The following is an 18,774-nucleotide window of genomic DNA, read 5'->3' as shown; positions in this document are numbered from 1 at the left end:
TACAACTGCTTGTGTCTGTGTGCCTCACCAGTTCAGAAGTGGAAACTTTTTGGCTCTTTTGTGTAGCTCTCCCAACACCAACTGGTTTTTGGGCATGCACGTGTGTGCATCCTGTCTCTGTCCACCCAGGAGCCTTTTTGTCGGGCAACACTAAGAAAGAATTCACCAACCCCATTAGGCTGAGTTCTGCTGGATCAAGGAAGTCTCTGGGACAGAAGTAATGCTGTGCCTTCTCCTATTGTCTCAGAATTCAGCTCTGCACTTGGTGGTGGTGGTGTGTGTGTGGGGGCAGCGGCATTATGTGCAAGGCAGTGCATACAATGAACAAAGCCAGAAGGGAGCAAGGGAATGCTTGGTTCAGATCCCAAGAGTTCACAGCCAGCCCTCGCTTGGCTGCAGATACAGGGCAGCTAACATTCAGGCTTCAGCTGGAACCGTATCCAGCAGCAATGACTTATTAACGTATTACTACACTGATATTTAAATGTGAGCTGTAATGAGAGCTATAAAACATTTACGATAATAGCAATTATTCCAGAACCCGAATGACTAAACACAGTATTCACACTTTCATGATTTGCTGCTTGAGGCTGGCTGGCCCGGGGATGTCAGAAGGTGGCTAACCTCTTAGACACTGATTGCCCTGGAAGCTGTGGTTGCTGTTTTGCTAAGAAACACAGATTCGTTTGATTTCTTGTCCTGGCAGCTTTGGCCCTGGGAGGGAACACCGCGCTCTGTCTGGCTCTTAGGTCTTGCCTAAGCATCTGGCATTCACTGGGAGGTTGGCATGAGGTTCCTAGTGTAGAGGGGCAGAGCTGGTGAACATGGGCCTCAAAAGGCAGCGCCCTCGTTAGAGTCTGGCGCTGCCTTTTCTAGCCCACGTCACCGTGGGTAACTTTCTCAGCCTCATTACCTCTCTCCTCTGCAACGCAGGGGTAATAATAATGATCTCACAGAGTGCAGGCGGTGATGAAGTGAGACGGCACCAATCCCCAGGATTAACCACGAGATTCTTGTATGGAGGTGGCTCTGGGTTGTGGCTCGAGAGCCTAACATTCAATTCTCTCATCAAGGGCTAGAAAGGTGACTCAGTTGGAAAATTGTTGGCCTTGCAATCAGGAGCACCTGAGAACTCACATCAATTCCTCTTGGTACCCGACGAAGCAAGGGGTGGTGTCAAGACTTGAACCTAAGCAAGTCTGACCTCAGGAATGAGCTCTGTACAGGCTTCCTGTTGCTGCTCTAACAGATGAACACGACTTTGTTAGCTTGAATTTTTTTCTCCTACAGCTTGGAGGTCCTAAACCTAAGGTGGGTCCATGGGAGCGGACTTCTCGGGAGTCTTTGGGGGTGGAGATCTGTTTCCTGTCTATTGTACTTGAAGGGGTTGTCTACATTCCTTGATGCATGCCTCATTCCTGCGTCACTCCAGCTGCTTAGGATCTCATGATGATGGCCTATTCCCCCCTTTCAGGAGGCCTGTGATTACAGAATAACTCTGCTCACAAGATAATTAATTTGCTCCCACTTTTAAGGGCCCCTTTGACCACTTAGTGTGACACCCACAGATTCCTGGGATGTGGTGATCTTTACAGAGGCCATTATCTAGCCAACCACCAATCTCTTGAAACAAGGTATATAAAGCACTTTGTATAGGGCAAGGCTCCGAACTGGCTTTCAATGATTGTCACCGTTGTTACCGTGGCTTGTGGTTAGGCCTTTCCTCCAAGGCTTCACGGAGTCCCATATGACACAGCTAGCACTCTGAGGTCAGGATTATTACCCCATTTTAGAGATGAGCAGTCAGAGGCCAGGAGAGGCTGAGGGTCCTGCATGGGCAGCACACTAGCTGTTGGTGAATTCTGGGCTGGCTGTTCTCTCCTCTCACCTCATTTTTCCTGACTCACCCGCTCGCTGCCCTTTGCTTTTAGGCGAGGTGGCTGATGCCGCAGTATAGCTCCTATCTGTCACATCTACTCTGGGCCCCAAACTAGGAAATCTGCATAAGCCTCCTGTCACCTGTTTTATAAGCCTTAGCTGCAGAAAACAAAAGGCTCCCTCTGCCAGTGCCACAGTCCCATTCCCCCACCTTTGGTGGCCTGCCTGTGCTACAGCAGTGACCTTGTCAGCCTCATGTACTTACCTTCCACCCCCCACCCCCACAAGCCATGCTGTTCTGGGGTCTACCTTGAGCTCCCTTGCTTTGCTCTTCTGAAGCTATGTGGAGAAAAAGTACTTCTCCCAAATTATCTAGGTAAGATTGGAGGTATTTTCCCCCTAAGGAAATCCCATTTAATTCAGCATTTTCTTTTAGGTTTCAAGCTCACATCTTGAGTTAAATTTATTGTTAATTTCTTTTTTAAATTTTAATTGAAATTTTATGTGCATGGGTGTTTTGCCTGCATGTCAGTCTCTATATCACTTGCATGCCTGGGCCTGTGGAGGCCAGAAGGGGTTGGAGCCCCTGGAACTGGAGTTAGAGATGATTGTGAGCCATAGTGTAATTGCTGGGAATCGAACCTGGATCCTCTGGAAGAGTAGCTAGTGCTCTTATCCACCAACCCATCTTTTCAGACAAGATTCTGTTACTATCTGGTCTCCCTCACTTCCAACCACCCCAAAGGACACTTGGTTCTGAAAGGCCACTTCAATCTGAATCCTATCGGGAATGTCTCCCTTCCTCCCAGGGTTGAAATGACAGCCCGCCTGCTTCCCACATCTCTCTTACTAAGTCCTTACCACATTATAAATACTGTCTTCAATACTAGTCCAGTGGCCCTGAGGTTCTGTCATACTAGGAGCACAGCTGTCTAAGAAAAGGCGACCGATGTCACACTCGACTGTGCGTCCCACGATTCTGAGCGCCAGAAAGGGTCTATTCAATTTTTTTTATTCCAGGGGCTGGAGACACTGCTCAGTGGTTAAGAGCACTGGCTGCTTTTCCAGAGGACCGGGGTTTGATTCCCAGCAACTACATGAGATTCACAACTGTCTGTAACTCTAGTTCTAGGGAACCTGACACCCTCTCTGGCCGCTGTAGGTACCAGGGATACATGTACACACATGCAGTAAAAACATCCATAACACGTAAAAATAAATAAATATAATTATCTTTTCAAGCCATAAAAGATCATCGAGTTTACTGTCTCTACCATGCTGTGCACAGAGAACATGGGTGCCCTGCAGTTTCTAAATCAAATGCTGGTAGGGCAGGAAGGGGCTCCCCCATGATGACAAATTCATGAGGGAGTAGTGTTCATAACAGTTAGCTCCAGATTCTGGAGGCAGGCCAAATCCCATCCCATAAGCTTGCTTGTGTCAACAAAGTTTCACTCATTTATTTTTGTGCTGTCTACGAGAGTGCTTTTGTGTGATAATGGCTGAGGAGTTACTACATGGACCATGTGGCCCATGAAACCCAAAATATCTACTATCAGGCTCTGCCATTTGGACCCTGTGTCTGCCAGGTGCTGGTAAATCAGAACCACAAGGGGATTAGGTCAAAGGCATTTAGAATTTAGAAAGAAAACAAACACCAAAGGCCCAAATAGTTTTAGGAACCCAACAGTGGTAATTAACAGACCCAAAGGTAGACAGTTAAACTCCCAGCTAGCACACCATGCTCCTGCCCTGGAAAACAACCCTAGTATTTCTATACTTGTAATGCTGTGTGGGGACCAGGTCCAGTACAAGAGACAGCCATATTGGGCTAGCTAGGGAGCTAGGGAATGGATACGGGTAATGATTCTCAGAGCATAGCTCCAGGCCTGCAGCATCACTCAAGAATATCAGCCATGCTTCTCAGCCCACTCAGACCTCCTGAGTAGAAACCTCAGGGTAGGTCCTTGCACTGTACATTTTAACACACCCTCCAGAGGATTCTCATGCTAGCTCACAGGGTTTCAGGCATGCAAGATAACGTGATACTACTGAACTACTTCCCTAGCCCTTTGTTATTATTTTAAATTTTGAGACAGGGTCCCACCAAGTTGACCGGGCTGCCCTTGAATTTGCTCCCACCTCAGCCTTCCAAGTAGCTGGCATTATAGGTACATGCGGCCACACTCACATATGAAAAACCACTGAACAAGGAGGGGGCTAAGAACAGAATCCCTCCTGCCTGCAAGTGTACAGGGCAGTATACAGAATGTCTATTTGCTGCTCCTGGACCAAAGACCTTCTTTTTGGGCAGACATGGTGTTTTCACAAGTAGGAATAGGGCACTGTAATCGCCACCAGAGAGCTCTGGAGTGGCTTCTCCCCACCCCTAGCTCTCTACTGGTCTCTCCTGGGTGCTAATGTGTAGTTCTCTCTTGTATCATTCAAGATAGCCATCTCTGATCTAAGAAGCTCTGACCAGCTCCATCCACTCCACCCTGGCAACCTTAATAAGGCTGACATTTCCCTCTGTCTCCTCCGATTAGGCCATCGCTTTATCACTCTGAGCTTTCTTGGCTCTGGGTGTAATCTGCATGTTGTGTGTCCATAACACCATGTAATTGGCTCTAATGCACCAATATTATCTGCGCGCATGTATCCCATAATTGCAAAAGCAGGCGTCTGCAGTGAGTGCAATCGCAGCCTCCCACTGGGCCAATTTTCCTGGGTTCTGAGAACCCCTCTGATACCTACACTTTCCAGACACCCAGACACACCCAGACTCCTTGGGTCTGGTGGACTCACTTGGTAGACTGGCCCATTCACTCCCTGCCTCCCAGCAGCTTCCTTCTCCTCAAGCCCAGAGAAGAGAGGTGGCTCCTTCCTTAATGGTCCCCTCGATGAATCATCAGCAACCAATGGCAATGGGATACCTTTTATTTAAAGTGAATCTCCATGCCTGAAAGCTAGAACTACCTCCAACAGCGCTTCTGTTGAATTCACAGAAGTGGATGTGGAACCATTTTCTGAAGAGTAGCTGAGTGTAGACATTGGGGCTAGATCCTGTGGGAAACGTTGAAACTTCTGGCATTGGGAATGCAAAGCACGGTGGGGTTCTGGCAGCTTGTCAAGAGGCGGGGCTGGGAGCCCACAGCTTTCTCTCCCTCTTGCTTGGCCTGGGGAGGGCAAGGGGAATAAAACTCAAGTCTTTAGGGCTGTCCCTAAATTGCTGCTTCTCTTCTTTGGCTCACATGTCACAGCAAAACTGGCAACCATCATGCACCAGGAATCAGAACCTGTCACTGGTGACCAAGCCCTTACACTCTTCAAGTGCCTATGAATGGATTCTCACTTGCCAACTCAGCTCTTGCCAGCCCTCATGTCTGTGGTCTGTCTCTGCAGACTTGGTCCTAGGAGAGCACACACTGATGCCCACGGAATCCAGTCAACTTGACCCTAACCAAGCCTCTCAGGGTGAGCAGGCCACTCTCGGCACCTAGTGGACGAAGCTCTTTCCATTGTTTCTCTTACAGTGAGGTGTGACTTGCCTTCTGCCCCAGCTCTGTACTGCTCTGATTTCTCTAGATGCTCCAGTAAACTCTAGAAACCAGGAAGGCGGAAGTGGTGCATCATTTGAGAACATATCAATTGAATGTTATATGTTCTGTCATGACCTCCCTATTTTCTGCTGTGGAACATGACTTGTCTGTAAAGAATAGAGCTTGGAGGTAGGGTTGCCTGGACTTCCCAATGAAGATGACCATAATGATAGACAGTCACGATGGTGGTAATGATGCTGATGCTTTGCCTGCAGGGCCTGGGCACCGTACACACATTATCTCATTTATTTCTCCTAACATCCTGTAATGCAGACCTATGCTCATTTGTTACCCCAAGCCAGATGAATGAACTATGCCAAGATCACACACTATAGTGCTATAGAGACTATGGTCACAGCCAGGTGTGTTACTGGGCTCTATATCTATCAGCGTTATATGCAACCGCCACTCATAAAATTGCCTCCAGACAGATGTCGCTGTCCAACTCCATGCCTTCCCAAGGTGGAGGTGGGTCATGTGATTTGTGCTGAACCCTCTTCACTGTGTCTGATATGTATGGACCAGGCTCATGGCTGAGGCTGCTCAAAGGCAACAGCCCTGTTCCTGTACTAGGAAGAAGAAGAGTTCAGCTATACCAGTGTGGGGTGCCGTTGAGGCTACATGGAAGAGAAGACAATTGTGTCTCAATGCCTTTGAAGGAAAAGGCTTGATCAACAATAGGTGGAAATGTTACCCAAAGTCATCATGACCCTTGGTGTTGTATGGGCTGAATGGGATTTTATGAATACAACACAGAACTAAGAGCTCTTTAACCTAAGTCTGTCTTTCTCCTGTTGGATCAGGAAATAGGTCTCTGAGGTCAGATGAGGCAGGAGAAGGATGACGGGCAGCCACCACACTTCCACTACCTGCTCTCAGTTATCCTGGGTGCTGCATAATACCAAGTTTCCTGATCTCCCTGCGGACCGTTTAAATTAAAGCTCATAACCATTGTGTGGGCATATAATGAAAACAACTGATGCCGCACTGATGAGCCCATTACTCTCAACTGTTAGAAAACATAATGATCTCACAAGGGGCCTTATTCACTGACGTATAGCAGCCGGGCTCTCATCTGACACCTCAAATTAGCAGTCAAAGCAATAACAGCTGGGGTTTTTGTCTCAATATTTGTACCCGACTCTAAAGTGATTTGGCACTGGGCGAGTGTTATTTTTAAACACACAGAGCTCACCGCCAAGTAACATTTTAAATGGTCTCCAGGTGTCATGTAAAACCTACAGAAATAAATAAAAACAATCAGCTGCCAATTTGGGTCTTTGATGATTCGGATTCCTTAACAAAAGGGCTTGTCTTTGGTCTTTCCTTCATTATGGATTCAGATTTCGACAACCAGGAATCCATCTCCATCCGCTCAGTAGAGCCTCGGTGTTAAGAGAGGAAGGAGAAGATACTTTGAAAAGTGTAGAAGGTGGAAGAACAAAAGAGAAAGACGAACCATCAGAGGCCGCTGCCGCTCAGCCGGATGGATGCCTGGTTGTGTAAGTATTTACCATGCGCTAGTGTTTTTGGTGAGTGCATGCTGAAGAACTCACTCAGGGAGCATGGATACTAGCTGTGGTTCTCAATGGTCCAGCTGCTATCCAGCTCGGTTAACCGTAAACAATATGCTTAGAACGTCCTGTGAATGAGGAAGCAGTGGCCTTCCTATTCTCTTTTCTTGTCTCCAGGATGGGATCTGGACTCCAACACTGCTCTACCCAGGCAGGAGTCAGGCAGCTGCCACTAGGCCAAGGTATCTGCAGTGAGCCATGAATGGAAGAGTGACCTCCAACTTCTACAGCTGAGCAGGTGAGTTTGGAATCAAGAAGAGAAGAAATAGATAATTAAAAATAAAAACACAACTCAGCTGTACTTGGTGTCTAGCTTAGTAAGAGAGAAAGGAGGTAGTGATTAAATACTCAAAAGTTGGCATGTACACACTGTCATGATGAAGACAGCAAGGCTGTTTTAGTTTTTTTTTTTTTTCCATTTAAAGATTTATTTACTTTTATTTTAGGTGTGTGACTATTTTACCTGCAGGTATATCTGTGCATTCTTTGTGTCTCTGCTGTCCACAGAGAACAGAAGAGGGTGCCAGACCTCCTGAAACCAGAGTTACAGACACCAGTTTTATGTGGGCGCTGGGAATTGAACCCGGATCCTCTGGAAGAACAGCCAGGGCTCTTAACCATGGAGCCATCTCTCCAGACCTACAAAGACTGTTTTGTGCCCCACTGTGTAAGTAGGACCTGGAAGCATGTTTGGCACATAAGGAGACTCAGGAAACATTTATCCAATGGGTGTTTTGTTTAAAGATAAGGAGGACAGTGTTTGGGGCATCTTTTGATACAAATAAATGTCCACTCTGAACAGCTTTCTGTGCTAATCCAGGGGACAACTCAATTATCTCCACGAGTGGGCTGCAGAGGGACCGCAGTAAATGCAGCCTTCCTAAATGGACTGTCACTTTGAATTTCCAGAACCTGTGCTAAGCTGTAGTGTGGGTGCAATGTTTCCTGGATTTCCTTTCAGGTTTGAAACATAAATGTGAACCATGCAGGATTTTCATGGGAAATCTAGATTTTTAAGATTGGCACCCAGTCACCTTGAGACACAAAATCCATAAGTGAACCAAACACCTAGGAGGTGGATTTGGTTTATGGGGTTTTGTGCTCTAAATCAAATAATGAACATTTTGAACTGGGACGGACACACACACACACACACACACACACACACACACACACACACACACACACCGGCCTCTTGATGGCACCTGTAAGCTGTGGTTAACATTTTCTTCTGCATGTCACCTCTTGAAGGGCAGCTGTCCACTAAGAGGTGTCCCCTGCAAACCAACTACTCAGATTCCCTGACGTTAAACAAGCCGGATGCCATGGTGTCTGCTACCCCACAGTTATTACTTGGCGACAAAAATCCCCACAGTTTCTGTTCTTGGTGGGGGGACTGCTCCTCCCAGCAGGTGTGTCCCCACCTGGCCCAGGAATTCCATTCATCAGTTCTGTGTCTGCACACTGAGCCACTGCCTGCACACGGTTTATAATGGAGCCACTTCAGAGACACGACACGGGGTGCTTGTGGCTTTGTACTCAGGCTGAGATGCAAAGAGATCTCTGATATTTGTAATGGGAAGGGGCTCTGTCAGAGAGCTGAGTGCAATTCACACCTGTTTGATCTGGGTTCACAAAACAAGGAGGGGGGCGCTATGGTTCCCTAATTGAGTCTCTAGTCACCACTGGCAGCTGAGGAACAATGAACTGGAGTTGGAACCCCTCCCTGGCTACCCTATGACTAGGGGGAGACACAGGGGTGGCTGCTTCCGACGCCGGGAAGGGCCTAGGAAGCCAGGGTGTTGTCCTCATGCAGAATGCAAAATGTTCCCTCTGGCAAGCCCAGGGATCAAGGGATGATGGTTCCGACAGAGTCTGGCTTCACTAATTTTTGTTTCCTGTCTGGTAATACGGAGAAGCAGACGGCCGTAAAAAGCTTTGGATAAGGAGCCCAAAGGACTGCTTTCTGGCCTGGTTCTGCCATGAAATTTTCCTACAGCCACAGACACTTTACTTAACCTTACTGAGGAATTGTTTTCTCCTTTTAAAATGAAGTGAGCCTCCAGCCCCAGGGTCTTTCTAGTCCTTCATTCCTTTGATTCCGGGAGGGTGGGTGCTGGCTCTCAAATGGCCTGGCTGGATTTTGAATAGCTTTCAAAACACAGCTATAAGTGGTCCTGGATTTCCAGCTGTGCACAAGGGCAGGACACCTGGCCAGACTCCGCAAGTCACTTCTAGTCCCTGGAACTTGGCATGTGACAACAGGTACAGATAAGGCTTCCTTTCTCTCTTTCTGAAGATACCTGCTTCAGCTTCCGTGTGGTCAACAGGCTTCCTTTCCTAACTGGATGCTGTGTTTCCGGTTTACATCTAGAGACAGACAGGCCCAGACAAGAGAGTGAGCTTGCCACTCAATTGAGTACTCAGTAAACAGAAGTCATTCACAAGACTGAGAGAAGTGAATACTAGCCGTGGGAGCTAATTCTCGCAGTGGTCTGACTTTGGTGGGATGCAACTGTAATAATCCAGGGTGTTAGAGAATGGTTTTTTTGTGGGTGTAAGACCTAGATGTTTAAATTAAGGTAGACTAAGGGCAGAGTAGAGAGGATGATATAGCAACATATCTACTATTAGATAATGCTTCATAATATACAGCAATGGCAAGGGGGGTTTGGAGACACAGGCCTGGGGAGAACTCTGGAACCACTGGGAAGACCTGGTCCAGCAGGTCCACAGACTTCCAATTGGCCCTCAAGAGGCATTGTCCCATTAGGGGCCAAATGCAGAAATTTAAATTTCTACCAGTTGAAATGAGATGCGATGAAATCATTCATTCTCAGTACATGTGCTCAGGAATCATGCCTGGCTGCCATGTACATCCCACAGATGTGCAGTATTTCCTTCACAGAGCTGCTGGACATGCTTTTATAGCTACACATGTGCCCTGGGAAGCCATGGCTTCAGATAGTCAATGGAAGTTGAAAATAGAGTCTTTTATATAAAATCAATTGAATTTTGGATGTCGGGATTGGATTCTAGTTTTCTTTTTGACACAGTTTCACCAAGCAGCTGGAATCCACTATGGAGCCCAGGATGGACTCAAACTCCTGATCTTGCCTCACACCTTCATGAGTTCAGAGATTACATGCATCCCCATGTCTAGCTTTGCTGGTTTTTAAAAAGTACAAACAGCAACTACATAAAACTTAAAAAAAAAAACAACAAAGATTCCAAACCTTACACCGAATGTCAGTCACCAAAAACAGGTGTTAACAGGAGGATTTGCTTTAAAATCCTTCCCTAGTGAAGAACAATTTGGCGAGCTTTGGAATTCCTGGGAATTCCTTTACCCAGGAATATACACTAGTCCGTTTTCAAATAACCAGCTTTTAGTTAGTGGAGAAATGAAATCATTCGCTACCTCTGACCATAGATTCTTTAAAGACTAAAAATGTTGGCTATTTACATGTGAAAATTGACTTTTGACTTCAAATTAATTTTTACTTTTTCTTAAGCCGGTGTTCTTAAAACCTCTTTATTTTAAACACTTGACCAGCATCAAACATGAGACTGAGGGCCTCTTGAAAAGGGGTGTTTTACACAGCACAACAGTGCTTAGAGAGAAGCCCAGGACTGAATGGAATTCACAAAATGCAATTTAATCCTGATAGTCTGCTTACATCATAATTTGCAGCATAGTGTCAAAAAAAATCATATTCAGGGATAATTTTAAGAGTTTCATTAAGCAATGACAGTTCTAAATTCAAAACTATGTCACGAGTAAACACTGACTTCAGGACTGTTAAATGTGCAGCCCCCTGAGAGATCCAGGTGAAGCATTTTGTAAATAAATGAAAACCAATCTCATCTATTAAAATGCACCAATTTTCACTGTAGCTCTGATTTTGTTCATGATTAAAAGTAAGTGGGGGTCGGTGGGGTGTGTGTGCAGAACTCACCAAATAGCTGGAGAAATATAAAACCAGAGGTAACGTGAGAAATGGGCAGGCCCTGACAAACACCACGGTCAACCTTTAATGTAACCAGGATAGCCATAACCTTAATTTTGTTCTCGACCAGAATGCAGCAACATTCTGCAGAGGAATTGTGGTGTGGAGATTCTCTATTTAGTTTATTAATTTCACCCTGACTTGTGCTTTGCACTTTAGCTGACTACCTACTATGTGTAGCAGCAAAGCAGTACAAAGTATCCACCAACTTAAGTTTTCACGAGTCTTCACCCGCCATTTGTTAGGCACACACTAGTGACATCTCCTTTACACCACGGCTCTAAGGGATATGTATGGCTGTCTTCACTGTCCCATGAGGACCGAACCTCTTTTTTCTAGTTTGGTGACAGTGAACTAGCTTCCAGCTCACTGACAGTACCCATCAGCTCCTTGTTCAACCCCGGCTTCCTTCCTTCCTCTTTGTCTGGGGCAGTTCTGCGGACCCATATGTGATGGTGATTAAGCTGGGTTTAAATTTGGAGCTGACTATCCTTTAGATCAGCTTTTCAAAGAGAAAGACCATAGTTCCTGCATTATTCTTCACAATGAGGATGGCCACTAGCCTCACTGGTGTGTACGCTTGTTCCTACTGTTTCAGCACTATAGTATATCTTCAATAATTTTTAGTTATGTTATTGCAGTAGAGCAGTTAAGTGTAAGGGCTTAGGTTTTGTGAAGAAATGAATCCAAGCACTGGAGGAAGAGTCCCCTGGATCTGGCTATCGTTACTCTGGGGAAATTATTCACATTTGTGGATCCTCAGTCTCCTCACTGGTTGAGCTGGATTAACAAAATCTTCACTATAAAGTTATGGCACACACATAAGTAATAGGCCACTCTCTTAAGTCTTAGCTTGTCTGAAACATTTGAGAAAAAGATAATAGTGGATGTTCGTTCACACATGGCTGAAATAACAATGTTCCTAACAAATCATTCATATACTGCATCATTGGACTACGTAGTATGTTATCACTATGTCATTATTGCTAACCAGGACAGAAGCAGCTCAGCCGAAATGGAGGACCAATCTCCACTTGCACTGAACCCCGGGTTTTTCTGAACTGGACTTTCCTTGACCATCCCCCAAAACAGGGCCTCACACCCCTAAGCCAGGACACTTTCCCCATGCTACAAGACTATCAAGACCATTGTCAATTTATTTCTGTGATCTTTCTCCAACACCAGAAAAAGAACTTCTTTCCCCTTACCTTTCTCTGTCTATGTGTGGGGCACAGTGTCCAGCACTGCTGTGCCCGTCTGGATGTGGCTGACTTAGAACGACGCTATGAGTCTGGTATACTGTTGCTCTTTGGAGTCGTCTTCAGATGCATGAACCTAATTCCTACTGCTTTAAAATCAAAGTGAATTGGGAGGCTAGCTTAACTCTTGAGATGAACCTCCTAGGATATGAGTCATGAGGCGATGTTCCTGGGGTGTCCTTGCTCAGTTTGGGAAGTCCTAAACTCTATGTTTCTCAGGTCCCTCTGTGCATGGCCACTGAAGAATTCTGGCAGGCTCTGGTACGCAATACTTCACCTGGCACTCTGCTGGTACTGTGTGCTCATGCCTCTTGGGTGGATTAAAGTGAGGGATGCCTAGGTTGGCAGTGAACATAAAGGAGAAAAAGTGGATGGCAAAGCAGAGTGTAGGCAGGGTAGATGTTCCTCACCCATGGATGACCACTGCAGTGTAGAGCTGTGGTCTCAGAGTTGCCAAATGCTTCTCGATTTTTTAGAGAAGCTGGAAATTTGGAATTTTATGTAAGTGATCCCAATTTTTAAATGTGAAATGTAAATCATATATATATATATATAATATTATATGTATATAGATTTGACAGACTAAAAAGTCTTCTTTGCCTATGCAATATGGTTTATAGTCTGCAAACTCTGGTTTGAAAGAGAGCAGAAAACTGGATGGGCCTTTGGGTCTGCCACACATCTGTGGCAGACCCTCAACCTCCTTAACATTACCAAACTGTAATGATAGGTGGGTCTTGAAAGGACAAGCTGTTTTGGCTCCCCAACCTTGCCAAGGGTCCCCTTTGAACAGAGAGCACAGACCAAGGAGCTAGGAGCCCAGCTTCTAATCTCTCTACTAAATACAATTTACTGTTGACCCTGGGTGCACCAGTACTAGGCGACCCCAGGGAGGTACCCAGCTGCAGAAGGTTAGGAGGTATGGCTCTCCCTCCAGCCTTTTCTCTACACTTTACCTGAGCCATAGTTGGTCATTCTGGAGACATCTAAAGGTCCTGCCAGTGCTGGCTATAGTGAAGACATCGAATTTCCCAACTTGGCAAGTGACATAAATAGGAACAATACCTTCAGACCTGGACATACTGATTATCTATAGACCCACAGGATCTCCATGCGATTGAGCTGGTACCTGGATACATTTTCCTGACATCTATAGCCTGGCTTTTTTGTTTATCTAGTTTCAGATAATTAATCTACTGAAATTCTTACTTGCTATATTTGACTCCAGAGATAATGTCTGAAAATATCTTTTCATCTCTTACAAACTCCTCAAAAAATAAGTACATATTTTATTAACCAGGCCCTCTTAGTGCATGTGTGGCTGCACCTGTGTGTGTACACACAAGCGGAGTCGGAACAACCACTCTGGGTGTCGTTCCGCAAGCGACAGTCATCTTTTGATTTTGAGATGGAGCCTCTGGCTTGGGCACTCCAAGTAGGCTAGGCTGGCTGGCCAGCAAGCCCCCAGGATGCACCTGTCTCTCCCTCCCTGTGCTGGGATTACAAGCAAATGCCTCAAGGCCCAGCTGTTTAAAGCCTGAGTTCTGGGGTTCAAACTCAAGTCCTCAGGCCAGAGAGCAAGTATTTCACCTCCTGAGCCGCCCCCACTGTGTTTCATCTGTCTGTTCTCTCAATTTTTAAACTACAAGTTAAACTTTCTCGGCTGTTGCTTTCATTCACAAAGGCATGCTGGGCAGGGAGGAGCCCGGTCCAACTGAGAACTACCTGACCATTTTCAACTTAGCCGGCAGGGACTAGAAAGCTAGCTCATGGCATCCTGAGCACAGGAAGCTCAGAATGCAGCCTTGTCACACGCAGCTGCTGCACAACACAAGGTACTAGGTGAAAAAATACGAATTGCAAGATGTGCAGGACAGGAGAAAGAAATGGAGGGTCATCACTGGAGGATTGAGTGGAGGTCTGACTCATCAAAGCCTGTGCTCCCCAATTAAAAACTTTACATGCCACAAAAGCACATCCGTAGTTTTGTGTGTGTGTGTGTGTGTGTGTGTGTGTGTGTGTGCGCGTGTGTGTGCACGTGTGTGTGCGTGTGTGTGCACGCGCGCGCGCGCGCACGCCTGCATGCATACATAATTTCTGGAAACAAAGCCCCCAGACTATTGAGTCCCAGAAATGACAGAAGTGAGACAAGATCATCCCTGCAATTACAATGTTAATAAGTGAAAAGAAAGAGTTTTTACTTTCCCCTGTGAGTTGGACTTACCTCACACTATGAGGGGCCTCGCACGTTGAGGGGCCAGGTAGTCGGGTAAAGGGAACACGATGGGCAGTTTGGGGAGATTGTGGCAAGTTCTGACAAGAGGCGCTGACAGTTTGCCTTGCTCAGCTCTCAGAGAACAGTTCACACCACCCTGCAACACAGGGTGCCTCAGGCGAGCCTAACACCTCAATCTTCGGCAACATGGGCTAGTGAGGCAGCTGGCTACGGTGTCCACACAGGCTGGTCTGCCTATTACTTAGTAGTTAGTTAGCTGCTCTGAGATGGACTACTTTAAAAGGAGGGTGATGGGAATAGTAGCTCCTTGGAGGGGCTGAGAGCATGCAAATATCTAATGTGAGGAAGTGTTATGGTGGTGGGAGCACTAGCTATGGCGGTGGGAGGACTGAATATGGTGATGGAGCACTGGCTATGGTGGTGGGAGCACTGGCTATGGTGGTGGGAGCACTGGCTATGGTGATGGAGCACTAAATATGGTGATGGAGCACTGGCTATGGTGGTGGGAGCACTGGCTATGGTGGTGGGAGCACTAACTATGGTGATGGAGCACTAACTATGGTGATGGAGCACTAACTACAGTGATGGAGCACTCACTGGCTATGGTGGTGGGCATGATGAACAACTACCAGCTCTGGCCATTTCACTATTCCTCCTCCCCTGTGAGGATGTGCCAACCTTAGAAAGCTTCACTACACTTTCTTCTTACTCCTCTTTCTGCTGACTGGAAAGCAGAGGGTGGTATTGGCTTTCCCTGTTCACTACACCTTGAGCTGAACAGTCCCCACTGGGCACAGCCAGCATGGAGGGGAACACAGTACCTTTCTCTCCTTCCTATCCTGGCCCCAGTCCACGATCTCCTCACTATCTGCAGTTCCCTCTCAGACTCACCTTCTGGGTTCACATTCAATGTAAGGAATAAACCCAACTTTTCAATGCAAAGGAAATTTTTGGTATTCCAACCATAAGAAGGATGAGAAAAGCGCATTACTGAGTGCAATATTCCCTGAGTGGCTGACATCTCAGACTTTCCTTAAGACAAATAATCTCTAGAACTTTCCATGAGATAAACACACGCCATTCCTCATTTCCTACCACACCTTATGTAATGTCACCGTATATCTGAACCATGACAGTTTTCTTAATGTACACACTATTATTCTTTAGGATCCTAAAATTAACCTTTTTAGGGCTAATGCATTTTGAACATCTTTATATCTGAAAAAATTATTAATATGCAGTGTCTCCACTTAGTTCCTGTTCTCTGTTTCATTGACAAGATACCTTATGGTGCCTAACTTTTGATCACAGAGATGTGTTATAAAATGTCAGTGTATAGATGATGTTTGGAAGGTGTGGGATGGGGAGGCCCCTTAAATGGAGATGTCAACTCCAGCCAATTTCAGAATGGCTCACCATTAAGATGGATGTCTTCAAAGCCCCGTGCCTCTGCTGGAAATTAGAGAAACCATGGAATAACTGATTATGATTAATTTTAAGTGCTTAGCCATGTGAGGCCAAATGAGCAGCTCTAAAACAAAGCTATTGATCTGGCTTTGTTTGGAATTGAGAAGATAAAGGAATCAGATCCCGCAGGCCTTTCACAATGATGAGGAATGAGACCCTGGTATTATTTTTATTACTGTTATTAGTATTTTGGTCATGGGTTTCTAGGTTTTAACTTAGCTACACCTGATACATCTGGGTATCAGTCTTTTCCTCATAGTAAATATCTGAGCATAGAGGAGTTGTTCAAATATGCCCTGGGCAGGAGTTTGACCCAGATGAAGGCACAGTAGGGAGAAAGATGTGGGAAGCACAACATTTAGAGTCCCTCCTGTGTGGTCCCTTCTCAAAGGGAGAAAGACAAAGGTGAGAGGTCACAAAGCTTGACCCAAGTCTATGGCTTCCTAGTTTCCACCCATGGGAATCCATCCTTAGTGCTCCTTTCCCCCAAAGACTCCCTCAGACAACTCTCCTGGGAACTAACCAAGGGGCTGACAGGTCATCACAGCTGTTCAGTGGCAGCTGGGACTTCCACGTCTTCATTTCTTCCAAAGGAATTTGCTCATCTGTCTCATCCTCCCTCTCAAGGAGTAAAGAGGTGACGGGCTCCTGCCAGACCTTCCTACAGAGGCTTTTTTGAAGGTAGGGAAAATCGTGCCTCCCTTCTCAACTCCATTTTCCCAGCAGGGTAAGTCCTTGGTTGCTAAATTTGAGCTGGCACACTCTCCCACAGTCATGCAATTGTTGCCGGTTCCGGGGTCAGAGTTTGGGTGAGGAGAGACCATCCATCTCAGGACTGACAATCTGACCTCCCTGCCTGTGGGTCCTGTCTTTTCTGTGCCAGGAACCCTCAGCTTGCAACCGATCAAGTGGTTTGCAGCATCAGCACCCCTGTATTTCCCGTGATTCCTCCCAGAATCACCTTCCTTTCTAGCAAGGTGGAGGGAAATCTTTCTAACCCACTGCTGGTGTCTCCCAGGTGAAAAGGAAAAATGTACACCTTCCTCTATGTACAGAGGGATGTTGTAATATGTTCATTTATCGACCATTCATTCTTCCACTGCAAACAGGCACAGGAAACCTTTAACTACGTAATCCCACCCCCAAGGATGCTCAACTCATCCTATTCTCGTATCACTCTGAAGCTAGCACTGCTCCAACGTACTGATTTTTTGCAGATTTTGGAGAGGGCAAATAACTCTCAAGTTAGAGCAATCAACTCCTTTATTTTATGAAAGAGAAAACTGAGGCTCTGAGAGCCAAAGGGACTTGCCCAAGGTCACATGGCCAATTAGTGGCAGGGTAAGGACTGAATCTCACAGCCCCTGACCTAAGTTCTACTAGGCATTATTGCTTCCCCGCCAGGCTTCCCCACATCAAGGGCAGCGAGCAGTGTACCTGCTGAGGAGAGCAATCAAACTGTTTTCTAACACAATCCAACTTTAGTCGGATGACCCCAACGTGACCCCTCAGTGACTTTTCTCCAGAAAGCCAGTTTCTTTAGTTAGAGCACAGGAGGACAGTCTTGTGTGTGTATGTTTCTATATAAGGTATATACATGGTGGGATTTCAAGGAGGGATCATTTCCCCTCAGCTTTTCATCCCCATTACTTTAAGGTTACTGTTTAAAGTTTGAATTAAAGCCTGAGATAAGATCTCAGGAGCAGTAGCAATAGCTAGACCTTACCAGTCTGTCTGTCATTTCCCCTCGTCCTATGCCAAGGTCCCTCCCTGCATCTGGCTAATTCCAACTCACCTTCTGGTGATAACCTCTCTGTCACTGGCCACAGACCTGTAACCTGTCTCCCTGTATGCCCACACTCAGAGAGCCGCTCCCTGAATACACAGACAGATGCTGGGGGGCTATTCTGGCCATCTGCTCCAACAAATACAGCAGGAGCAAAAGAGAAATGGCTTGATTGAGGAACCCCAGTTTGTGGGAGGTGAGAAATCACACTTTGCAGCCTGCAAACACTTTGGCCAAGGTAAGCCGGGGGGATCTCCCGGTGCCCGATTTTAATAGCATTGCAGCAGAAGACCCAGAAAAGCACCTACAAGGACCCCCCTGCACACACGCTCCCCCTTTCCTCTCTGCATAACGTACACACACACTCTCTCTCTCACACAAGGCAGTAATCGCAAAATCAACTTACAGGATCTCCAAATCGCGCAGCGCTCGGAAGGCTCCATCTTCAATGCAGCTGATGTGGTTATTGTCCAGTTGCCTGTGGGAAAGCAAGGGAGAGCATGAAGGCTGAGCAGGGGCAGCAGCGAGGGGCTGGGCGGCTAGTCGGCATCCCTGGCCGCCAAGCGCCTGTCCCTCCACCCATTGCAGGCTCTGCTTGTCCCTGCCAGGAGCTCCTGCAGAGCCAGCCTGTCTGCCACGCTGCTCCGTCTCTTCTCTCTGACTGTCTGAGGGAACTACACAGGCGAGCGCACCAAAGGCTGTCAGGTCTCAGTAAATATTAATTGCGCATTTTTTTTTTTTTTTAGGCAGAAGGGAGTAATTTCATTACATTAGGGCATCCAATCCATTACGAGCTCTTACCGTCATGTCACTGAAACAATTTCATTAAGCTAAAGGCCTGTAAATCATTGGAGGTCACTGCTCTGCCCTCCGCGACCTCCCAGAATGCTTTTTTCCCCCTCTCCCTCTCTCCCTTTTACTGGAAGTTACAGTCTTTGCTTTGACACAGCGCTAAATCTCAAGGC

General features: G+C 46.5%; 1 protein-coding gene across 1 annotated transcript in view; it reads right to left on the bottom strand.

Moving 5' to 3' along the window:
- Slit3 (slit guidance ligand 3) overlaps positions 1-18,774 on the bottom strand; it is a 592,872-nt gene that overhangs the window by 150,520 nt on the left and 423,578 nt on the right. Inside the window, exon 6 of the mRNA XM_036196765.1 lies at positions 18,216-18,287. Coding sequence (XP_036052658.1) covers positions 18,216-18,287 — 72 coding nt within the window. The remainder of the gene's footprint in view (positions 1-18,215; positions 18,288-18,774) is intronic.

Source organism: Onychomys torridus, chromosome 8 (genome assembly GCF_903995425.1).
Source record: "Onychomys torridus chromosome 8, mOncTor1.1, whole genome shotgun sequence".
Classification (NCBI taxonomy): domain Eukaryota; kingdom Metazoa; phylum Chordata; class Mammalia; order Rodentia; family Cricetidae; genus Onychomys; species Onychomys torridus.
This window is presented reverse-complemented; position numbering and strand designations above follow the sequence as displayed.